Here is a 26,185-nt window from a genome sequence, read left to right as displayed (position 1 = left end):
ACAGTAAATATCTCCTAAACAGTGAATGTTTAGGAGATATTTACAGTATCTATAGGTAAGCCTTATTATAGGCGTACCTATAGGTTCAAATTATGTATGGGAGTTTACTCCCCTTTAACCTCTTCCTGTCTGCGCTATAGCCGAATGATGGCTACAGCACAGACCTACATTGCCGGGAGGCTGTCAATAGACGTCCACGCTTTGGCACGCTCTGTGATCACCGAGTCAATGAGTCTCGGGTGATCACAGATCGGAGTAAGGGGCCGATTCCGGCCCCTTACCACGTGATCAGCTGTCAGCCAATGACAGCTGATCACGTGATGCAACCAAATGCTCGGTAATCTTTTTTTTTTTTTTTTTCTTCTCATGCTGACAGCGTGAGGAGAAAAAAGCTGATCACCGGCTTCTGTTGAAGGGACATCGGTCCCAAAAGAGGAAGAGGCATAGCTGCCTCATCTGTGCCAACCAGTACCGCCTGCCAGTGCCATCAATCGGTGCCCACCAGTGAATATCAGTGCCACCTATCAATGCCCACCAGTGATGCCAATCAGTGCTGCCTATCAGTGTCACCCATCAATGCCAACCGTCGGTGCCACCTCTCAGTGCCCACCAGTGCCACCTTATCAGTATCCATCAGTGCTGCATATTAGTGCCCATCAGTGCAGCCTCATCAGCGTACATCAATGAAGGAGAAAAATTACCTGTTTGCAAACTTTTATAACAAAATATAAAACAGCTTTTGTTTTCAAAATTTTTGGTCTTTTTTTCATTTTTTTTTGTATATATTTTACTGTATCCTTTCCTGTGACAACACTGAAGAAAATTACACTTTGCTACAATGTAAATTAGTGAGTGTACAGCTTGTATAGCAGTGTAAATTTGCCATCCCCTCAAAATAACTCAACACACACGTATTAATGTGTGAGCCGCTGGCAACAAAAGTGAGTACACCCCTTTGTGAAAATGTCCAAATCGGGCCCAATTAGCCATTTTCCCTCCCTGGTGTCATGTGACTCGTTAGTGTTAAAAGGTTTCAGGTCTGAATGGGGAGCAGGCGTGTTAAATTTGTTATTGCTCTCACTCTCTCATACTGGTCACTGGAAGTTCAACATGGCACCTCAGGGCAAAGAACTCTCTGAGGATCTGAAAAAAAGAATTGTTGCTCTACATAAAGATGCCATAGGCCAGTGATGGCGAACCTTGGCACCCCAGATGTTTTGGAACTACATTTCCCATGATGCTCAACTACACAGCAGCGTGTATGAGCATCAAATGTAGTTCCAAAACATCTGGGGTGCCAAGGTTCGCCATCACTGGCCTAAGCAATAAGAAGATTGCCAAGACCCTGAAACTGAGCTGCAGCACGGTGGCCAAGACCATACAGCAGTTTAACAGGACAGGTTCCACTCAGAACAGGCTTCTCCATTGTCGACCAAAGAAGTTGAGTGCACATGCTCAGCATCATATCCAGAGGTTGTCTTTGGGAAATAGACGTATGATTGCTGCCAGCATTGCTGTAGAAGTTGAAGGGGTGGGGGGTTAGCCTGTCATTGCTCAGACCATACGCCGCATGCTGCATCAAATTGGTCTGCATGGCTGTCATCTCAGAAGGAAGCCTCTTCTATAGATAATGCACAAGAAAGCCCACAAACAATTTTCTGAAGACAAGCAGACGAAAAGCATGGATTACTGGAACCATATCCTGTGGTCTGATGAGACCAAGATAAATTTATTTGGTTCAGATGGTGTGAAGCGTGTGGCTGCAACCAGGTGAGGAGTAGGGATGAGCTTCGCGTTCGAGTCGAACCCATGTTCGACTCAACACATCGGCTGTTCGATCATTCGCCGAATTGCGAACGTTATGGGTCATTCGCTGGCAAATTCGTGCGGCGCGTCACGGCCCATAATTCACTGCGGCATCGCAGTGCATTGCTGGCTGATGATTGGCCAAGCACGCACTATGACCAGCATGCTTGGCCAATCACGCACTATGACCAGCATGCTTGGCCAGTCACAGCGCCGTCAGTAGAGAGAGCTGAAATTGGCCAAAGCCAGGGTGGCTTTGGCCAATTATGGCTCAGGGGGTTTAGAACACGCCCCACACTATATAAGGCCGCCTGCACGGCGGTCCTGTGTAGTGTGTTCCAGCGTGCTTAGATAGACAGAGAGACAGTGTCATTTCATTTGAGTTAGCTAGATTAGGCAGGACAGTCAGTGAGTTAGCTGCACTTACAGTGTATTGTGTATATATATATATATATATATATATATATATATATATATATATATATATATATATATACATACATATACACACACACACACACACACACACACTGTATTCAGTTTAGCTAGATCCGTTCCTGTTGTCTTCCTACTGACAGGCAGGCTTGTCTTGTTACAGGATTTACAGCTACCTGAAGAAAATTGCTGGTGTTCTTTTGATCCTATTAGTACCACAGTCAGGCAGCTAGACTATTTACAGTTAGTGTAGTGTGTCCTCCTCACAGTGTTCAGTTAAAGCTACAAGTTAGTGTAGTGCGTCCTCCTCACAGTGTTCAGCTAAAGCTACAAGTTAGTGAAGTGCATCCTCTGAACAGTGTTCAGCTAAAACTACAAGTTAGTTTTTTGCGAGCTCTGCACAGTGTTCACCTAAAGCTACCTATCGAAGGTTGGTGGTGTTTTCCTGATCTTATCACTACCGCAGGCAGCTAAATAAGCTACAAGTTAGTTTTTTGCAAGCTCTGCACAGTGTTCACCTAAAGCTACCTGTCGAAGGTTGGTGGTGTTTTCATACTACAGGCAGGCAGTTGATTTTGCTAGCTGCAGCATATATATCTCCATCCCAGCTTAGTGCAGCTACAGGCCATTAGTAGGTCTGGAAGGCCAACAAGGAGAGGCAGACAGTCACAAGCCAATAAAAGAGGGCAAGCAGGCTCTGTGTCTAGAGGCAGCAGTGCTGGTCGTGGAGACGGTGCATCCTCATCAGCACGTGGCCGTGGGACACGCTTGGCCTTTTTTCGGCAGCTGGCCGTGTTGAGCCGCAAAACATGTGGAAGACTTGGTCGAGTGGATGACCAACTCGTCCTCATCCTCTCTCACCCATATTCAGGGTACTTTGTCTGGCAAAGCAGCTGCCAACGCGGCCTCTTCCCTCAGCTCAATGGCATCAGTGACTCCTTCCCTAGCCCCACCATGTCCTCCTGAGGAGTCCCTTGAACTGTTTGACCACAGTGTTGGGTACATGCTCCAGGAGGATGCCCAGCGTTTAGAAGGCTCTGATGATGATACTGAGCTAGAGATGAAGGCAGTAACGTGAGCACGCTCAGAGGGGGTGCCCAAGAAGGACAGCAATCTGGCAGTCATGCTCCCCCTGCTGCAGCATACTGCCAGGTTTGCTCCAGTGATGAGGAGGAGGGGATGATGAGGTCACTGACTTAATGTGGGTGCCTGATAGGAGAGAGGAGGAGGAGGAGGCACATCACCAATGAGGCAGAATGCCCTCCGGGGGCCAGCCTAAGGGCAGCACACTGACTGCATCACACCCCAAAGCTCCGCATGTGCAGGGCGCTGCTGTCTCTGCGTGTTATTCCAAAAGTTCTTTGGTGTGGGCCTTTTTTGAGATGAGTGCATCAGATCACACCACTGCTATTTGCAACATATGTCTCAAGCGTATCTCGCATGGCCAAAACATCTCCCGCTTGGGCATCACATGCTTGACCAGACATATGTTGACCTGCCATGCAGTTCGTTGGCAAGCGTATCTAAAAGACCCACACCAAAGAACAAAGAGGACCTCTCCTTGCTCCTCATCAGCTGAGATCTCCAACCCCACTATACCTTCAGTCCTCTCTGAGACCTGCACTGAGAGGAATGAAGGTGTAGAATTAGGTGTGTCACAGCCAAGTACATGTGGGCAATCTGCTTTCGGTACACCGACGTCAGATTGTACCAGGCAAATTTCCCTGCCCCAGCTGCTGCACCGCCTAAAGAAGTTCGCTCCCAGCCATCCACATGCCCAGCGGTTGAATGCTAGCTTGGCAAAATTGCTAGCACTTCAACTGCTGCCTTTTCAGTTGGTAGACTCTGCCCCCTTCAGTGAGTTTGTGGAATGTGCGGTTCCTCAGTGGCAGGTACCCAAACGCCACTTTTTCTCACGGAAAGCGATTCCGTCTCTCTACCGGCATGTGGAAGGCAATGTCCATGCCTCGCTGGACAGGGCGGTCAGGTGCATATTACCGCTGACTCATGGTCCAGCAGGCATGGGCAGGGACATTACCTAAGTTTCACCGCACATTGGGTAACTCTGCTGGCAGCTGGGAAGGATGCAGGACAAGGTGCAGTAGTATTGGAGGTTGTTCCGCCACCACGCCTCCAAAATGCCACTACTAATGATTGTGACACACCTCTCTCCTCCACCCCCTCTTCTTCTTCCTCCATGGCCTCTTCCTGTGCTTTGTCCTCGGAACCAGCGGTGCTCCGTAGCCGTTCAAGGGGCTACGCAAGTATGCAGGCCAAAAGATGCCATTCGGTGCTTGAGCTGGTGTGCTTGGGGGACAGGAGCCACACTGGAGCAGAGGTTCTGTCAGCTCTGCAGGGGCAGGTTCAGAGGTGAGTGACGCCATGCCAACTTGAGGCAGGAATGGTGGTTTGCGACAATGGCACCAACCTCCTCTCTGCCCTCCGACAGGGACAACTGACCCGTGTGCCCTGTTTGGCTCACGTCCTTAACTTGGTGGTGCAGCGGTTCTTGGGCAGGTACTCGGGCTTACAGGATGTCCTGAGGCAGGCCAGGAAAGTCTGTGTGCATTTCCGCCAGTCATATAATGCCAGTGCTCAGCTGGCAGACCTCCAAAAAGGAGTTTAACCTGCCCAAGAACCGCCTAATCTGTGACATGCCCACCAGGTGGAACTCAACGTTGGCCATGCTGCAGCAGCTGCACACGCAGCAGAGGGCCATCACCTGTGCAACTATGGCACCAGGACGGGGTCAGGGGAGCTTGTTTTTTTTCCCCACGCCAGTGGGCCATGATCAGGTATGCGTGCACTGTCCTGTCACCATTTGAGGAGGCCACGAGGATGGTGAGCAGTGACAGTGCATGCATCAGTGACACTGTCCCCCTTGTCCACCTGTTGGAGCACACGCTGCGTGGAATAATGGACAGGGCACTTGAGGCAGAACAGAGGCAGGAAGAGGAGGACTTCCTTAGCTCTCAAGGCCCCCTTTATCCAGACAGTGTTCCTGCGTGCCCGCCGATCACGGAGGAGGAGGATTGTGTCAGTATGGAGGTGGAGCCTGGCACTCAGCATCAGCAGCAGTCTTTAAGGGATCAGTCCCAAGAAACATGAACTTTTACGTGGCTGGGAGGAGGTGGCTGCGGACCATGTCGTCCTTAGTGACCCAGAGGACTCCGGACCGAATGCCTCAGCAAACCTACGCTGCATGGCCTCCCTGATCCTGCAAAGCCTGCGTAAGTATCCTCGTATTCATGGTATCAAGAAGGACCAATACTGGCTGGCAACCCTCCTTGATCCACGTTACAAGGGTAAAGTTGCGGACCTTATCTTGCCATCGCAGAGGGAGCAGAGGATGAAACATCTTCGGGAGGCCTTGCAGAAAGGTCTGTGCAACGCGTTCCCAGAGACTGGTAGGTTACAAACTCCTGTTTCTGGACAACGTGTTGCTGAGGCTTCGGTCAGTCAAAGAAGGAGCCGTGGAGAAGGTGACCGTCTGACCAATGTGTTCAATTTTTTAGTCCGCAGCCCCAAGGTATGATCGGTTCCAGCAACCATCGCCAGCGTCTGTTTTACATGGTGCAGGAATACCTAGGGGCTAGATCTGACTTGGACACGTTTCCCACCGAAAATTCTCTGGGTTACTGGGTCTTGAGGATGGATCACTGGCCAGAGCTTGCACAGTATGCAATTGAGCTACTGGCCTGTCCTGCGTCCAGCGTACTTTCGGAATGCACATTCAGTGCTGCTGTAGGCTTTCTAACCTATCACAGGGTGCATCTGTCCACCGACTCGGTCGATCGACTGACCTTCATAAAAATGAATCAGTCTTGGATCACCACCAGCTACCAAGCACCTGATGCTGATGTAACTGAATAATTTTTTTTGAAATCTCAGATCCCTTCAAAGACTGCCTATGCTGAGTGACTATCCTGAGTAATTATCCTCTTCCTCCTCAATGATCACGCTGATAGCTTGTAAGAACATTTTTTGGTTCTGGGTGCCGCCACCAGTGGCTAAGGCCCAATTTTTCAGCCCCTGTTTAACAGGGGCGTGTAATTACAATTTTTGATGCAATACTTTGCAGCAGGGCTCGTTCCTGCGTTCCAACTAGAGTATCTGTGAGGGGTTGCAGTGTTGTGGCACCAGCACCAGTGCCTAAGGCCCGGTTTTTCAGCCCCTATTCAACAGGGGAATATAATTACAATTCTTGATCTAATATTTCACAGCAGGGCCCGTTTCTGCGCCCACCAAGAGCGAGTGAGGACTTACAGTGTTGTGGCACCAGCACCACCAAAGGCCCAATTTTTCTGCCCCTGTTGGGCATGTAATTACAATTCTTGATCTAATATTTCCCAGCAGGGCCCTGTGAGGGCTTACAGTGTTGTGGCCACAACAACACCTAAGGCCCAAATTTCTGCTGAGTATATAGGGCAGGCCCCTACTTTCAAACATCCAACTTACAAATGACTCCTACTTCCAAACAGAAGGAGACAGCAGGAAGTGAGATGAAATCTACCCCTAGGAAGGGAAATTCTCTCCTGTAACAGTTAATATGGGAAAAACATTTTTCCTTTCCACTGATGCTTTATCACCAATCCTTGTTTCACAAAAAAACCCACATTTTCAAAAAACATTTGTCATTGGGACAAAAAGTGAGGTGAAATCTTCTGAAGAGGAACAAAACAAATGTCACAGGGGTGATAACCCTTCCCTATGTTTTCCAAAAAGCTTAAAATAGATTTTTTGGCTGGAGCTAAACACCTTAAAAAATTTACCAGTTCAAAATTACAAACAGATTCTACTTAACAACAAACCTACAGTCCCTATCTTGTTTGCACCGCCTGTATACTGCAGTTCAGAGTACAGAGCCTGTATACTGCTGTTTCCTTTTTTAATTTGGGTGCGGGGTTCCCCTTAATATCCATACAAGACCCAAAGGGCCTGGTAATGGACTGGGGGGTACCCATGCCGTTTGTCTCACTGAATTTCATCCATATTGCCAGGACCCGACATTACATTAAAGCCGCAAGCAGTTTTAAATGACCTTTTTTCCTTTAAAAATGACATTTTGTACAGGGACTGTTCTAAGCACGGGAAACACGCGCCACTTTACAGGCATACTATAGACACCCCTCCCAGGTACGATATTTAAAGGAATATTTCACTTTTTTTTAACTTTAAGCATCATTAAAATCACTGCTCCCGAAAAATCGCCAGTTTTTAAAAGTTTTTTTTGCATTGATACATGTCACCTGGGGCAGGACCCGGGTCCCCAAACCCTTTTTAGGACAATACCATGCAAATTAGCCTTTAAAATGAGCACTTTTGATTTTGAACGTTCGAGTCCCATAGACGTCAATGGGGTTCTAACGTTCGTGCAAATTTTCGGTCCGTTCCCAGGTTCTGGTGTTAACCGAACCGGGGGGTGTTCGGCTCATCCCTAGTGAGGAGTACAAAGACAAGTGTGTCTTGCCTACAGTCAAGCATGGTGGTGGGAGTGCCATGGTCTGGGGCTGCATGAGTGCTGCCGGCACTGGGGAGCTACAGTTCATTGAGGGAACCATGAATGCCAACATGTACTGTGACATACTGAAGCAGAGCATGATCCCCTCCCTTCGGAAACTGGGCCGCAGGGCAGTATTCCAACATAACGACCCAAAACACACCTCGAAGATGACCACTGCCTTGCTAAAGAAGCGGAGGATAAAGGTGATGGACTGGCCAAGCATGTCCCCAGACCTTAACCTATTGAGCATCTGTGGGGCATCCTCAAACAGAAGGTGGAGGAGCGCAAGGTCTCTTATATCCACCAGCTCCGTGATGTCGTCATGGAGGAGTGGAAGAGGACTCCAGTGACAACCTATGAAGCTCTAGTAAACGCCATGCCCAAGAGGGTTAAGGCAGTGCTCAAAAATAATGGTGGCCACACAAAATAATGACACTTTGGGCCCAATTTGGACATTTTCACTTAGGGGTGTACTCACTTTTGTTGCCAGTGGTTTAGACAATAATGGCTGTATGTTGAGTTATTTTGAGGGGACAGCAAATTTACACTGTTATACAAGTTGTACACTCACTACTTTACATTGTAGCAAAGTGTAATTTCTTCAGTGTTGTCACATGAAAAATTGCAAGTTAGACTTACCGGTAACTTGTTTTCCAATAGGCTTTCAGGACAGCACCCGAGAGATCATGGCTCCTCCTCCCACAGGAAACACCTCACCAATTAAGTCTTTAAATTGGAATCCTCCACGTTGCCTCATCAGTTGTTTGTAGAGAACTCCAGCCCCAGCTGCAACACATAAGCGACAGTTATATCATAGTATTACAGCATTAGCATAAACAAAGGGCGGGTTACTGCTGTCCTGAAAGCCTATTGGAAAACAAGTTACCGGTAAGTCTAACTTGCAATTTTCCAAAACGTCTTTCAGGACAGCACCCGAGAGGATAATCGAGACTTACTCCATTTAGGGTGGGACAACAGCCTGGAAGACTTTCCTTCCAAAAGCCTGGTCCCCAGCCGTCATGAGATCTAACCTATAATGACGGGCAAAGGTTGTCAGACTTGTCCAAGTAGCTGCCTTACAGATTTGTTCGGGGGTGGCGCCAGCTTTTTCTGCCCAACTCACCGCCGAAGCTCTTGTAGAATGAGCCCGGACATTTAATGGACTCTCTTGACCTGTAAGGGAATAGGCTTCTGAGATAGCCATTCTCAACCATCTGGCAATGGTTCCTCTAGAAGCTTGTCTTCCTTTTTTATTACCGGAAAATAAAACAAACAGAGCATCTGAACATCTAAAGTCTTTAGTGTTTTCCAAGTAACTCAAGACTGCTCTTTTAACATCCAGGGTATGGAATTCTTCTTCCTTCTTACCCGATGGATTAGAACAAAAGGTAGGAAGTATTATTTCCTGAGTTCGATTCTGGATCGAAGCGACCTTCGGCAAAAAATTAGGATCCGTCTTCAGAACAATTCGGTCTGAAAAAATGGAAAAGAAAGGCTCCCTGATTGATAAAGCTTGCAGCTCACTAACTCTTCGAGCTGTTGTAACAGCCACTAAAAACACTGTTTTCAAAGTAATCAATTTCAGGGAGGCTAAATTAATGGGTTCAAAAGGTTCCTTGGTCAGGGCCTGTAGAACAACCGATAAGTCCCATGCTGAACAGCTTTTGATTACCACTGGTCTAGACCGGGTAAGAGCTTTGAAGAATCTTATTACTAGGGGTTCTGATGAAATGGATTTTTCCAGGAATACCCCCAGCGCAGCAACTTGAACTTTGAGGGTGCTGACCGCTAAGCCCTTGTCCGCCCCTTCTTGCAGAAACTCAAGCACAGAAGAAATTTGTCTTGGAGATCTGTCAGATGCTGTGCACCAGGAGTTGAAGATTTTCCAGACTTTGGAATAGATTGCTCTTGTAACCTTCTTTCTACTGGATAGGAGGGTAGCTACCAACCTATCCGAGAAACCTTTCCTCTTCAAGAGCTGCTCCTCAGTAGCCAGGCCGTGAGCTTTAGTTTTGCTACTTCCTGGTAAAACAGAGGACCTTGTAACAGAAGGTCTTTTCTTAACGGAAGGTGCCAGTAAGGTTCTTGTTGCATCTGAAGAAGGGATGAAAACCAAGGCCTTTTTGGCCAGAAAGGAGTGATGAGGATCACTGTTGTCTCCTCCTTCCTGATTTTTGCTATGACCCGAGGGATAAGCTGAAACGGGGGGAATGCGTAACAGAGGTGAAACTTCCAATCTTGAGCCAGAGCATCCACTTCCAGTGATGCCTCGTTCCTGTTCAGGGAGAAGAAGCGAGACATTTGCGAGTTTTCCTGGGTGGCAAAGAGATCCACTCTTGGGCGCCCCCATTTCTGCACTATTAACTGGAAGACTTCTGGATTCAATTGCCACTCTGCCTCTAAGATCTGGTTCCTGCTTAGGAAGTCCGCTACTCTGTTTAGGGTCCCTTTTAAATGGACCGCGGATAAGGATAGAGTATGGAGCTCTGCCCAACTCAGAATGCCTTTTGCCAAGCTCTGCAGAACTTTGCTTCTGGTTCCCCCCTGTCTGTTTATGTAAGCCACCGCCGTGGCGTTGTCTGACAGGATCTGAGTATGTTGCCCCTGGACTTCTTTCGCAAAGGTCAGTAAGGCCATTTCTATAGCTTTTAGTTCCCTCCAATTTGAGGACCTCAGCGCATCTCTTGTGTCCCACGAGCCCTGGGCCCACCGGCCGCTCATATGAGCCCCCCAACCCCAGGAACTGGCATCTGTTGTCAACCTCACCTGAGTTGGGAAGGACCATAACAGCCCCTCTGAGTACTTTGTCTGGTTCTTCTACCACCACAGACTTCTTTTTACTGAAGTAGGGATCTTCACTAATGAATCTAGTGAATCCTGCTGGTGATTCCAGGTTTTTAACAGGAAACTTTGCAGAGGTCTGAAATGGAGCTTTGCCCACTGGATGGCCGGAATGGAAGAGGTCAGGGTTCCCAATGCTGACATAACCTTCCTGATGGACAGAACTTGATTGGACTGTAGCAATGACACCACTTGTACCATTTTTTTCTGTTTTTCCTCTGGAAGAAAAATTTTTTGTTCTAAAGAGTTGATACGGAAACCCAGGAGAAACACTTCCTGTGAGGGAATCAGATTTGATTTTTGAAGGTTTAAAATCCACCCCATGGATTCTAGATGAACCCGGGCTCTGAGCAAGTTTTCTTGAAGACCTTCTCTGGTCTGGGCAAAAAACAGCAGGTCATCCAGATAAGGAATAACTGAGATCCCCTCTAGACGCAGAGGCGCCAGAGCTTCGGCCATTATTTTCGTGAAGACCCTTGGGGATGATGACAGACCAAACGGGAGTGCTCTGAATTGCAGATGTACCACCTTCTTCCCTTCTTTCAGTGCTAACCTCAGATATTTCTGCGACCTGGCGGCAATAGGAATGTGGAGGTAGGCATCTTGTAAATCTATTGATGCCATATAGCACCCTTGATACAGGAGGTTTCTTACTGAAAATATTGAATCCATCCGAAACCTTCTGTATTCTACCGATTTGTTCAGCATTTTGAGATTCAGGATAAGACGGAACTTTCCTGAAGGTTTCTGAACCAGAAAGACATGTGAGTAGAACCCCTGGAAGAACTCCCCCGCTGAGACCGGAACAATGACTCTCTGTGATTTTTCAGTTCCTGAATTAGGGACTTCATGGCGAGAGCCTTGACTGCGTCCCTTGGGACGTTTGTCACCAGGAATCTTCTTGGCGGTTCTTCCGTAAATTCTATCACATACCCCTGGGAGAGCATCTTTACAACGAATTGATTTGAGGAAATGGCTCTCCACTGAGGAAGAAACTCCTGGAGTCTTCCCCCGACCTTGATGGAGTCATTGTGGTTTTGCGGAAGCCGCAGGAGGATTGAAGAGCACTCCACCCCTACCTTTGGGCTTCTGAGAAGACCATGACTTCCTCTTGCCCTGCGTCTTTCCTTCCTGCTGACTTTTTTGGGGCCGAAAGAAACGCTTACGGGTTTGCACCTGTTTCTTCTTAACCGGAAACGACTTTTTCTTATCTGCCGTGCGGTCAAGAATGGACTCTAGCTCTGAACCGAATAGCAGATCACCTGCAAACGGAATACCACACAATCTATTTTTAGATGCAGCATCCCCTGGCCACGTCTTCAGCCATAAGGCCCTTCTGGCAGAATTTGTTAAAGCTGCTGACCTTGCTGACATGCGGATAGATTCCGCAGACGCATCCGCAATATATGATATTGCTGCCGACAGGGTTGAAAAAGAGTCTAGAATCTCCTGTTTTGAGGAATCTGCTATGACATGGGCTTTCAACTGGTTAACGCAGTGATCTAAGTTCCTTGCAACACAGGTTGTTGCCATTGCTGGTTTCAGATTGTGCATTACTGACTGCCAGGTTCTTTTAAGAAGCAGGTCCATCCTTTTGTCCATGGGCTCCTTCAGAGTGCCCATATCCTCAAAGGCGAGGTCCGTAGACTTAGAGACCTGAGAAAAGGCAGAGTCCAATTTTGGAACCTTATTCCATATAGAATCTGGATTTTCTTCAAATGGAAATCTTTTCTTGTGAGCCCGGGAAAAGAAAGGCTTTTTCTCAGGTTCCAGCCACTCTTTTTTAATCATATCAGTGATAACTGAATGGACTGGAAAAGAACGGCCTTTTGAATCTCCTAAACCAGCATACATGCGGTCATGCAGGGAGAGTTCCTTCTTTTCCTCTTCTATCCCCAAAGTGGCATGGATTACTTTCAGGAGTCCTCCCACCTCTTCTAGTGACAATTTATATTTAGAAGCGGTATCTGATTCATTTTCCTCCTCCTCAGATTGTATTATCTGGAGCGAGGGAAACGGACCCTTGAGAAGCGTCCTGGGATATCGGACCCCCAAAAATTATTTGAGAACCACTCTGGGGTTCTGAAGATGGCTGCGGAACCAGAGGATCCCTAGAGGGACCCGGCTCCTCTCTTAGGTTTGACCTAAAAGCTTGAAAGGTGGCCCGGAGCTCATCCTTTATTGTTGACACTAAGTCGCCACAAACGGATGGAGTCTCCTCTCTGACCAAATTTGTAATGCACTCTGCACAAAGCGTTTTGGTCCAAGCATCGCTTAATTTTTCTTTGCAGACAGGGCACCTTTTCTTGACTGGTTGGGCAGAACCCTTGGCCTGGACAAACAGAAAAGAGACATGGAACCAGGCTTAAAAGGCTGTAATACAGCGCAAATAATACACCCAGGTGCACTAAGGAAGAAACATCTCATTTTCCATGTGCCCAGCAAGCCACCACCACCTAATCCCCTGTTGTAGGGCAGATATACTAAATCTAGCCACTGCAACATACCTTCTGAAGAGGGGGTAAGAAGCAGGTCCATCCTGGGGGGGGGGAGGGTGGGTGGTGGGGGAAGGGGGGGAAAAGGGTGAGTAACCCCCCCACAGGAGAAAACGGCCCAGGGTAATAGAGGACACAGTCCCTTACCTTAGCCTTGCTGGCGCCTTGGCTTGCCCCCTTATCCGCTGCATCGCTATCCATAGCTGTCTGCGGTGCGTGGTGAAACGACCGGTTCCAGATTCGAAAACGCCGCTGCGCTGACCTGGAACCGGAAATAAAGGCGCCAGGTGACCCTGCCCTCTCCCACTGCGCTTTGCACCCGGAAATGATGCACACGCCGACCCGGAAGTGCTGCCTCCTCCCTTACAGGACGTGGCTGAAGCGCTCTTCTGCCGCCAGCAACATGGCGGCCGCCACCGCTCATCCCTCATGTAGAAGGGAACATAGGACGGCCACCCGTCAGGCCAAAAAATTTTGGAGGCAGCACCCCCGGACGTACAGGCTCTCCCCGAGCACGGAAGAGGGAGAGGGAGCCCACGGGACCGTCCATGTAAGAGGCAAGTGGGAGGCTCACTCTCCTAGCCTAAAAAAGACTTAACAGGTGAGAACCTGTGTCTCCCAGGATAAACCTGAGAGATCATGGCTCCCACCAGAGGTGTTCCTCCAGCTGGAGGAAACACAAAAAACTGATGAGGCAACGTGGAGGATTCCAATTTAAAGACTTAATTGGTGAGGTGTTTCCTGTGGGAGGAGGAGCCATGATCTCTCGGGTGCTGTCCTGAAAGACGTTTTGGAAAGGCATAATAAAATATTTATATAAATGTAAGGGGTGTACTCGCTTTTGTGATATAGTGTGTGTGTGTGTGTAAAATTATATCTATATATTACAGTTGTGCTTTTAAGTTTACATACCCTGGCATAATTTATGATTTCCTTGCCATTTTTCAGAGAATATGATTGATAACACAAAAACTTTTTTCACTCATGGTTAGTGTTTGGCTGAAGCCATTTATTATAAATTAACTGTGTTTACTCTTTTTAAATCATAATGGAGGCAGCAACTACTCAAATGACCCTGATCAAAAGTTTACATACCCCAGTTCTTAATACCCTGTATTGCATCTTCTCACATGGTAAATCTGCCCATTCCTCTTGGCAAAACACCTCCAGTTCCTGTAAATTCTTGGGCTGTCTTGCATGAACTGCACGTTTAAGATGTCCCCAGAGTGGCTCAATGATATTGAGGTCAGGAGACAGACGGCCACTCCAGAACCTTCAATTTATTCTCCTGTAGCTAATGACAGGTCGACTTGGCTTTGTGTTTTGGATCATTGTCATGTTGGAATGTCCAAGTACGGCCCATGTGCAGCTTCCTGGCTGATGAATGCAAATGTTCCTCCAGTACTTTTTGATAACATACTGCATTCATCTTGCAAACAATTTTGAACAAATTTCCTGTGCCTTTGTAGCTCATAGATCCCCAAAACATCAGCGATCCACCTCTGTACCTTTCATCATAGGCCTTGTTGACTCCTCTCCAAATGTAGCGTTTATGGTTGTGGCCAAAAAGCTCAATTTTGGTCTCATCACTCCAAATGACTTTGTGCCAGAAGGTTTGAGGCTTGTCTTTGTGCTGTTTGACGTATTGTAAACAAGATACTTTGTGGCATTTGCGTAGCAATGGCTTTCGTCTGGTGACTGGACCATGCAGCCCATCTTTCTTCAAATGCCTCCTTATTGTGCATCTTGAAACAGCCACACCAGGTGAAATACAGGACTCCCTGAAAACATGTAGTTATTTGTGGGTTTTTCTTTGCATCCTGAACAATTTTCCTGGCAGTTGTGGCTGAAATTTTAGTTGGGTCTACCTGACCGTGGTTTGGTTTCAACAGAACCCCTTATTTTCCACTTCTTGATTAGAGTTTGAACACTGCTGATTGGCATTCTCAATTCCTTGGATATCTTTTATATCCCTTTCCTGTTTTATACAGTTCAACTACCTTTTCCCGCAGATCCTTTGAGAATGCTTTTGCTTTCCCAATGACTCAGAATCATCAGTGGAGCACTGGATGAAAGATGCAAGGGTCTGTCAGGAGTCCAGAAACACATTGACCTTTTATACACACACACTAATTACAAGCAAACAGATCACAGGTGAGCATGGTTACCTATAATAGGCATTGAAACGCCTTTCTGTCAACTTGTGTGCATGTTATCAGGCCAAAATCACCAGGGTATGTAAACTTTTGATCAGGGTCATTTGGGTGGTTTCTTTTGCCATTATGATTTAAAAAAGTAGTAAAGAGTAAACACAGTTGATTGATAATAAATTGATACACAACCGTACATATACACACACACACACACACAAAATATGGGGCTTTAGACTTATATGTTATATTGCATATGCAATATATTTGATCTGTTATAAAAGATAAGATACACGATATGCAAATTACATCTGGCATCTCACATCAAATATTACAATATCTGTTTTAAATATTAATAAACAGAGATTTAAGTGATTGTAAACGATCACCTTGTAAAACAACCTATTGGGTTTAAAATAGAAATGAAAGGCAAAACGTTTTGTATAGGTATATAAAAAACAAACAAAAAAACCCAACACATTATAAAGACCCTTTTCCCCTTTTTTTTTTAACTGCTTGCTGACCGCTGGCTGTCAATTGACGGCCAGGCGGTGCAGCTCTTGTTGCGGGCGGGCGTCATATGACGGCCTCGCTTTCCCGGCCCACCAGGGGGCGCGTGCGCGCTGCCGCCGGCGATCGTGCACGCCCGCCGTGTCACTGGGCACCCGCTGCGCGTGCCCGGCGGCCTCGATGTCTGCCGGGCATCCGCGATTGCCGGTAACACAGCAAGACCGTGGATCTGTGTGTGTAAACACACAGATCCACGGTCCTGTCAGAGGAGAGGAGACTGATGGTATGTTCCCAGTACAGAGGAACACTGATTGGTCTCCTCCCCTAGTGAGTCCCCTCCCCCTACAGTTAGAAACACTCCCTAGCACCACAGTTAACCCCTCCATCACCACCTAGTGTTAACTCCTTCCCTGCCAGTCACATTTATACAGTAATCAGTGCATTTTTATAGCACGGATCGCTGTATAAATGTGAATGATCCCAAAAATCTGTCAAAAGTGTCCGATGTGTCCGCCGCAATATCGCAGTCAAGATAAAAATCGCAGATCGCCGCCATTACTAGTAAAAAATAAATAAAAATGTTATAAATATATCCCCTATTTTGTAGACGCTATAACTTTTGCGCAAACCAATCAATATACACTTATTGCGATTTTTTAAACCAAAAATATGTAGAGGAATACATATCGGCCTAAACTGAGGAAAAAATTTGTGTTTTAAAGAAAAAAAAATTGGATATTTATTATCGCAAAAAGTAAAAAATATTGTGTTTTTTTTTCTAACTTGTCGCTCTTTTGTTTATAGCGCAAAAAATAAAAACCGCAGAGGTGATCAAATACCACCACAAGAAAGCTCTATTTGTGGGGAAAAAAATGATAAAATTTCATCTGGGTACAGTGTTGTATGACCGCGCAATTGTCAAAGTGCGACAGCGCTGAAAGTTGAAAAATGGCTTGGGCAGGAAGGGGGTGAAAATGCACTGTATTGAGGTGGTTAAATAAGTGATCACATTACCTCTCTTCTCAGCTGCATTAGAGCTGGGGGGAGGAGAAGCAGCAGTACAATGAGCTTCCCAATGACAGGCTGTGCAATGAGGGCATGTCAGGACAAGTCTGATTATTGGAGGAGAGCACCCTGAGTTCCCAGCATAAGTAGAGAACTGACCACAGTGTGTTCTGCTTAGTGTGATCAGTTTTTATTAGGAAAGCAAGGAGACTATCAGGGATGCCAGGGATTTTACAAAGAGAACAGGATACTTTCTCATACAAGTACATGGTACAGCAGGCACATATCAGGCATATGAAATGTTGAGGTAACAAATGCTTCAACACATCTCTGTCCATTGCTAAAGTAGTGATTGGTGACAGTGTTAATTAACCCCTTCATGCTGCATTAATGGCCACTAGCAGTGGAGGGTGCCTCAGAATGCTCTGCCTATAGGCTCCTGTGATGTACAGTAAATCTGACCCTAGGAATAGGCCTATTCTAGGGGTGCAAACAAACCTACTGCTGTCCCTGTCAACAGGGAAAGAAACAATTCTACCCAATAGTGTTTTCACCCAAACAAAATGCAGACAAAAAGCCACAGGGTTCCCAAGTTCACTGAATTGTGATAAAATCCTCATGATCATGCCAAATATGAGGGCTCTGGCATTTTACAGGCCACAATGTCCTCATGTCAGCCATTTTCTCATAAACATTCCTTAGAAAAAAAACAAAACAAAACAAAAAAAACAACAAAAATTTCCTTTTAAAAGGAAAGGCCTTTTTCTTGTCGGCCGTCCGATCCAAGACGGCCTCCAAGCCAGGTCCAAACAACAAGTCCCCTGTGAGAGGGATTCCGCAGAGTTTGACCTTGGAAGCGTTATCTCCCTGCCACGTCTTAAGTCATAAGACTCTCCTTGCTGAATTGGATAATGCTGCTGATCTTGTGGACATTCGCACCGATTCTGCCGATGCATCCGTAAGATAAGCCACCCCCTTAAGGAGCATAGGGAAAGACAGGATTGTTTCTTTAGATGTTCCTGCCTCAATGTGCGTTTTAATTTGTGTCAACCAATATTCCATGTTCCGTGCCACCACTGTGGACGCCATGGCAGGCTTGAGATTACCAAGGGAAGAATCCCAGGATTTTTTCAAGAGCAAATCTATCCTCTTGTCCATGGGATCGCCCCCATGTTCTCAAACGCCAGGTCAGTATGCCTGGAGACCTGTGAAAAGGCCGCGTCTAGTTTAGGAGATTTATTCCATACTAGCGCCTCCTCTTCTGCAAAGGGGAACCTTCGTTTCAGAGTTCTTGAAAAGAAAGGTTTCCTTTCTGGGTCTTGCCACTCTTTTTTGATGGCATCGACCAAGACACTCCCTACAGAGTGGTTTGGACCAAGACTCCCCCATCGTGGCTCTGCATGAAGGGCATCTTTTCTTGGAATTATGGGGCGACTTGATTTTTTCCGTAGACTTGCAATAAAACGGAATACAAAGAAGAGCAGTCAGCAAGCCCATCCACCAGCATTTAACACAGAGGGCCACCAGGGGTGCGCTTCCCAGGACCAACCACCACCAGGCTCCCAGTTACCCCCCTTCCCCCCCCACCACCAAGGGAGAAAAAACACCTGTGGAGCTTACAGGAAAGAAGGTAAGGGAACACCACCCCAGGGTCCCTCTTACCTTTGAGTGGCTGGTGCTGGCTTCTCCAGGAGCAGTTCGTGAAGCCTCCACTTCTGATATTTTCCTGCTGAGGATCGGTGTGGTCTCCTTTGCCTCTGTGTGCTGTCCCCACAGCAGAGATGAGGCAGCACCAGCCGAGCGCACGGTCCACTTTCATACCCCGCGGCCGGAACCGGAAGCCGAGGGTCAGGCGGAAGCACTGACCTCCCGCCGGAACTGACGTCACCCGCCTTCTGACCCAGCGCTCAGAGCTCCCACGCTGGCTGCTTAGTGCAGGGCGGTCTCTAGCATCTCCGCCCTATGCCACCCCTGGACCAAGGAAACTGGACCAAGGAAACTGGACCCCTCCAGCTTTACTGCCTCGCCAGGAGAAGCTGGGGGAGCGTGATGTGCAGTCTTTTAAGGTACCTGGGCTCCCTAGCCTCATAGACTGCAAGGGAGAGAGAGTGAGAGAGAGACCTTGGTCCCCCCCCCCTCCCCCAGGAAAGGCTCAGCCTCCCTGGCTGTCTTAGCCTCTGGCCCCTTAGCGGAGTCACCCCACCGGAGGAAACACCAGAACTGAGGGGCTGGCGGGACGGTGGGGCTTAAATCCTGAAGTTTAAGGCGGTGTTTCCTGAGAAGGGAGGAGCCAAGGTCTCTCTACGGTGCTGTCCTTAAAGACGGAATGGGGAAAAAAAAACAAATCAGCAATATAAGCCAACATTATTTTCCCAGTACATGTTTCCTTGACACTTACAGAAGCTCAAAGGCTAAAATGCACCTGATTCTAGTCCATGGTACCAATGACCCAACATTTGGCAGGCTGAGAGCAAAGACAGGCAGAATTAAGTGTTCTTAGCCACTTAAAATCCTAAAAAAAAATCTTAGTCAAAAGGATACCAAATGGGGAAGTTACCAACCCCCAATTTGGAAACACATCAAATAAATAAAGATATAAGCGTAAACTCAAATCATGTTGGTGGTTTACAGTAAATACACTTTTTTGAAGTGTGAAATATTAGTGAAGCAACAACAATCAACATTTTAAAGGCACAGCATATGTAAGCTATAACTCCTTGCATTTGGTCTCCAGATCACATTTCACTGTTTTAGGGAGTTGGATGTAGAATTCAAATTCAAACTCTAAAGGTAGATGGCTTGAATTACTGATTGGGTAAGTATCTTCAGTATTTCAGTGTATAACATAAGAGTGTTAAAAACTTGTTTCAGGAGGCTATGTTCACAAAGTGCTAAATGTAGCAGAGTATCCAATAACAGTGTTCTTCCTGCAATGGTCCCCAGTGGAAAGCAATAGGTAGCCATTGCCTTGATGCTGCATCCAATGTTCTGGCCACCATGTCTACCAAACAAAACAGGCAATACCTCTTCCCTGGGTCAGCTGATAGTCTCTCACGGCTTTCAATATCATTTCTACATTGGCGACACACAAATCAATCTCTCCACCAGTCTCCTCATGCATCACTAACCGACATATCTGTATGGATGTCACACCACTTCCTCAAACTCAACTTGTCCAAAACCGAGCTTATAATATTTCCTCCCCCACGTGCCTCTTCCCCGGACTTCTCTGTCAAGAGCAATGGCACAACCATCCACCCGTCCCCACATGTCAGGGTGCTAGGTGTTATTCTGGATTCTGAACTCTCAACTCTCCTTTTGGCCCCACATCCAATCACTTTCCAAAGCTTGCCGCCTCAACCTCCACAACATCTCTAAACTACGTCCCTTTCTAACAAAAGAAACCACAAAGCTTCTGATTCACTCCCTGGTTATCTCTCGCCTCGACTACTGCAACTCCCTCCTCATTGGCTTACCTTTAAATAGACTATCCCCCCTTCAGTCCATCATGAATGCTGCTGCCAGACTCATCCACCTTACAAACCGCTCAGTGTCTGCTACCCCTCTCTGCCAATCCCTCCATTGGTTGCCACTCGCCCAACAAATTAAATTCAAAATACTAACAATAAGTTACAAAGCCATCCACAACTCTGCCCCCAGCTACATCACTAACCTAGTCTCAAAAAACCAACCTAATCGCCCTCTTCATTCCTCCCAAGACCTCCTGCTCTCTAGCTCCCTCATCACCTCCTCCCATATCTGCCTCCAGGACTTCTCCCGAGCCTCGCCTATCCTCTGGAATTCCCTACCCCAATCTGTCAGACTGTCTCCAAATGTATCCACTTTTAGGCGATCCCTGAAAACTTTCCATCTAACCTTCATCTAACAACTGCACTATTTTCTCCATTAGCTCATCCCCCACAGCTATTACCCTTTTGTATAACTTGACCCTCCCTCCTAGATTGTAAGTTCTAATGAGCAGGGCCCTCTGATTCCTCCTGTATTGTAATTGTAATGTCTGCCCTAATGTTGTAAAGTGCTGCGTAAACTGTCGGCGCTATATAAATCCTGTATAATAATAATAATACTGAACCAAAGAATCAGTCTTGTGCTAGGCGACGGCGTAAAAAATCAAGTGAAACCAGTAGGAAGGTGCACACACCAAAATGTCTGGATTCCCAACATACAGCATACAAAAATAATGCTGTTCAAACAATAATGAAAAATTAAGGCAGGCTATATATTATACAATTATCCTTCCTTCAACCACGGGTTGATACCCGTAGAGTACATTTAAAAAGAACAGAAATACAATCCCTCGTGACAAGTGAAACTTATCAAATAAAGAAAATTAATTGTGGTACTTCTAATGTAGTCTATACTATTTTGTGTGTGTAGACTGCTCATTACAATACATTGGTTGTAGCAGTCACCCTTTAGGAGTTAGAATATTAGAGCACTACACGGCCACAACTAACTATAATGTTAAGCAACCATCTATGGTGTCTCCAAACTTACAGTATCTCACAAAAGTGAGTACACCCCTCACATTTTTTGAAATATTTTATTGTATCTTTTCATGTGACAACACTGAAGAAATGACACTTTGCTACAATGTAAAGTAGTGAGTGTACAGCTTGTATAACAGTGTAAATTTGCTGTCCCCTCAAAATCACACAACACACAGCCATTCATGTCTAAACCGCTGGCAACAAAAGTGAGTACACCCCTAAGTGAAAATGTCCAAATTGGGCACAATTAGCCATTTTCCCTCCCCGGTGTCATGTGACTTGTTAGTGTTACAAGGTCTCAGGTGTGAATGGGGAGCAGTATACCCAGTGCAAGTCACTGCACCCCAGTGTACCCAGTGCAAGTCACTGCACCCCAGTGTACCCAGTGCAAGTCACTGCACCCCAGTGTACCCAGTGCAAGTCACTGCACCCCAGTGTACCCAGTGCAAGTCACTGCACCCCAGTGTACCCAGGGCATGTCACACTGCACCCCAATACACCAGACTACTCCTCTCCTCGAACCACAACCTGCACCGTCCTAAACCCTCTCCCTCCCGGTACTCCCTCCTCATCATCTGCACGCTCTCTCCTCTACGTTCCCAGCTGATCTCCAGTCTCCTAACTCCACCCCCTGACGGGTCACCTGAAACAGTCACATGACGATGAAATCACCCCGCCCCCTCTCTCCTTTAACCAACTAGAGTCCAGGAAAGCGGAATGTAGACGAGGAGGGCGGTGCCGTGGTGTCGGAGTTGGAAGTTGGAGTGTGCGGTGTACAGGATGAGCGAGGAGGAGGCGGCGGCGACCCCCAGCACCGGGTAATCTGCACACTGTATAGGACCGGCCTGTAGACATGTGTGCCCGGTGTACACGGCTTGTCCTGACATGTGATCAGACTTCTCTACTACCTTCCGCATGTCCCCGGTGTGATCACATGATCCATCACTGCACACACATCCCAGTCTATATACCATGAGCAGACTCCATGTAATACTGGACATACACTGTACAATCTGTTTGTAACTTTATCACTCCTATGTGGAGGACACCTAGCGGTGCAATCACTTAGTATCTGACCAGACAGACCCTCGTACTGCATTGACTGATCAGCTATAACATTATCACTAAGGCTGGGCTCAGGGGTGTTTGCAACTCCACATGCCTGCGCCCTCCAGGAAGCTGACCCTGCACACCGCTATTAACAGGCAGTGAGAGGGCTACCCAATCAGGCACGTGGAGTTGTGAACACACCTGAGCCCAGCCTTAATTGTCACTACCCAAATAAGAGAGATGGGCTCAGGGGTGTTGGGGATCCCACATGCCTGATCCCATCAGGAAGCCGACACTGTACAGCGCCAATCACAGGCAGTGAGACATTTCCCAATCTGTGCAGCTGCGGACCGGGAAATATCTCACTACCTGCGATTAGTGGTGTGCAGTTCGGCTTTCTTGGCGGGATCAGGCAGGTGGGATCCCCAACACGCCCAAGCCCATTCCTACCAAATAATATTGATTATGTCCCACTTTTTGCCACCAAAACAGCCCTGACCCATTGAGGCACAAACACTTCTAGTCCTCTGAAGGTATGCTGTGGTATCTGGCACCAAGCCGTCACTAGCAGATCCTGTAAGTTCTCTAAAGTTGCGAGGTAGGGCCACCATGGATCAGACGTGTTTTTCCAGCACATCCCACAGATGCTCAATTAAATTGAGATCTGAAGATTTTTGATGCCATGTCAACACCTCAAACTTGTTATTGTGTTCCTCAAACTCTTCTTGAACCGTTTTTGCAGTGTGGCTGGGTACATGCTTAAAAAAAAGCCACTGCCATCAGAGAATACTGTTTCCATAAAAAGGTCTACTTGGTCAGCAAGAGTGTTTAGGTAGGTGTCCAGTAACATTTCACAACAGAACATTGCCCGAAGCACCACTCTGTATCCACCAGCTTGTCTTCTTCCCATACTACACCTTGGTTCCATCTCTTCCCCAGATAAGCGATGCTCACTCACCCGACCATCCACATAATGTAAAAGAAAACGTGATTCATCAGACCAGGCCACCTTCTTCCATTGCTCCATAGTCCAGTTCTGATGCACACATGCCCATTGTAGGTGCTTTTGGCTGTGGGCAGGGATAGAGTTGACACCTCATCCCTTTAAACCCAGACACATACACGGGTTCTGAGGCTAATTTAATGCAGATAAGGCACCAAGTTTAATTGCCACCTTAATCAGCCTCAGAACCTGTGTAATTAATGTGTTCGGTTTTAAAGGGATGAGGTGACACGGGTCAGAATTGGCACCCTGACCGGTCTGCTGCTATGCAGCCCCATACACAACAAACTGCAATGCTCTTCTTTTTTTTTTTTTTTTTTCTGCTTTCAGCACATCAGCTTCAGGGATAACATGTTTACTCACTGCCTAATCTATCCTACGGAATTTTAAATGCCATTGTATTAACATAATCAATGTTCTTCAATTTACATTTTAGTGTTCATAATGTCATGAATGATCGGTGTAGCTGGTGGTGGATCTAATAGAGATTGTACAGTGTATGGCTAGCCTAGCATATTGTTCCCGGAGAATGAGCATTCCATATGTATGATAAATCTCTCCATCTCTGAACATGCTTCATCTAGAATTCTCGCCTGCATACATTATGGAAATCTGTTCATTAGTGTTATTTCCAATTGTCCTGGGATGGAACGGAGAGGGTACCTTGGGAATAGAATTGACAGCTATCAATATTTACGTTGTTTACATGCTGATTTTTTTTAAGGTTCACTGCACTTCTCCGATTTGCATTTTGCTTTATAGGCAATCAGTGGATGTAATGTGCAAAAAGCGGGAAGATTACTTAGAATGGTGTGAATATTTTATGGCCGTCGCCTTTTTATCGGCTCAGAGAAGTAAAGATCCCAGTTCCCAAGTAAGTGCATTGATTTCATTAAGTCTGTCAATGTTCATATTGTGCTCACATGCTTCTATACTACTATGTGGAGGTTTGATACAGAGGAACGTCTTCATAAAGAATTATTAAACTGGTCTATTATCGAATGTAGAAAAACACAGACAAATTCTGACAGTATTTGTGTAAAAAGAATTCTTCCCTAGTCCACTGCATGTTATATTTAGAATTGTCCCATGGCCTTGTCTACGTTCCTCTTTACCAGAGGCTGGCTCACCTTTTATTGGTAGAGATGCAGGTCCACTGTAGTGATGAGCTTGGGCATGTTCGGATTAGGATCTGAACCCACATGTGTAGTCCCACCAGGAGGCTGTAACCTGTACAAAGCCAATCATCTGTGGTCAGTGCATGTCCTGCATTTGCAAGTATGCGTACCTCTTATATGCGTCTGTTGGGCGGGGAATGATTGGGTCCATATAAGTGACCACTTCCTGGCGGGTCACACGTGGAAAGGGATCCTAGTCCGAACACATCCAGGCTTGTCACTATTACAATGTATTGGAGAGGAGTGTAGTATGTAAATAAAAATATAATACTCATGCTCCTACACACTCCCCATTCCTGTCTTGGAGCACATCTGGAATTTGTCACTGTCACTAAGATATTTCTTTGTGGGTGAGCACTTGTGCATTTACCTCCCACGGTGTGGTGGCTACCCTAGGGACTATAAATAAATATAATCTATTGTCAAAAGTATTGGGAGCCTGCCTTTACACATACATAAACTTTACTTGTACTTGCATTACAGTCTTAGTCCGTAGGGTTCAATATTGAGTTGGCCCACCCTTTGCAGCTATAACGGCTTCAACTCTTTTGGGAAGGCTTTCCACAAGGTTTAGGAGTGTGTCTATGGGATTGTTTGACCATTCTTCCAGAAGAGCATTTGTGAAGTCAGGCACTAATGTGGACGAGAAGGCCTGGTTCGCAGTGTCCGCTCTAATTCATCCCAAAGGTGTTCTGTCGGGTTGAAGTGAGGACTCTGTGCCGGCCAGTCAAGTTCATCCACCCCAAACTTGCTCATCCATGTCTTTATGGACCTTGCTTTGTGCACTGATCCAAATCATTTGGTGGAGGGGGGATCATGGTGTGGGGTTATTTTTCAGGAGTTGGGCTTGCCACTTAATTCCAGTGAAGGAAACTCTTAAGGCGTCAGCATACAAAGACGTTTTGTACAATTTTATGCTTCCAACTTTGTGGGAACAATTTGGGGATGACCCCTTCCTGTTCCAACATGACTGCGCACCAGTGCACAAAGCAAGGTCCATAGAGACATGGATGAGTGCGTTTGGGGTGGAGGAACTTGACTGGCCTGCACAGAGTCCTGACCTCAACCCGATAGAACACCTTTTGGGAGGTCTTCTCATACAACATCAGCGCCTGACCTCACAAATGTGCTTCTGGAGGAATGGTAAAACATTTCCATACAAACTCCTAAACTTTGTAGACAGCCTTCCCAGAAGAGTTGAAGCTGTTATAGCTGCAAAGGGTGGGCCACTTCAATATTGAACCCTACGGCCTAAGACTGGGATGCCATTAAAGTTCATGTGCATGTAAAGGCAGGCATTATAATACTTTTGACAATTATATATTCTCATCATTTGTGGACGCTATAACTTTCCTACACACTAAATATACACTGATTTGGGTTATTTTCACCAAAGAAATGTGGCAGAATACATTTTGACCTACATTTATGAAGAAAGATTATTAGCAAAATCTTGTAACAGAAACAAAGCGCAGTTGTGCATGGTAGCCAATCTGCTTTTAACTTCAGCTTGTGCAATTAAACTTTGTCAATAAAACCTGGAAGCTGATTGGTTTCTATAGAGAGCTGCACCCGATTTTGCACTCTCCAGTTTAAGTAAATCAACCCCCACTGATCTTTGCACATAGCAACCAAATTTCCTCGTAGTTTGAGCCCACGTTCAGATTGGGTCGATTTGACATGTCAAATCGCATGCTA

General features: G+C 46.5%; 1 protein-coding gene across 1 annotated transcript in view; it reads left to right on the top strand.

The window, feature by feature from the left end:
* Positions 1–21,920: 21,920 nt before the first annotated feature.
* DCTD (dCMP deaminase) overlaps positions 21,921–26,185 on the top strand; it is a 30,261-nt gene continuing 25,996 nt past the window's right edge. Inside the window, exons 1-2 of the mRNA XM_073606887.1 lie at positions 21,921–22,074; positions 24,072–24,183. Coding sequence (XP_073462988.1) covers positions 22,037–22,074; positions 24,072–24,183 — 150 coding nt within the window. The 5' untranslated portion in view covers positions 21,921–22,036. The remainder of the gene's footprint in view (positions 22,075–24,071; positions 24,184–26,185) is intronic.

The sequence above is a fragment of the Aquarana catesbeiana genome, linkage group LG01, assembly GCF_042186555.1.
Source record: "Aquarana catesbeiana isolate 2022-GZ linkage group LG01, ASM4218655v1, whole genome shotgun sequence".
NCBI lineage: Eukaryota > Metazoa > Chordata > Amphibia > Anura > Ranidae > Aquarana > Aquarana catesbeiana.
The sequence above is the reverse complement of the archived record's forward strand: the minus strand, read 5'-3'. Positions and strand labels throughout refer to the sequence as shown.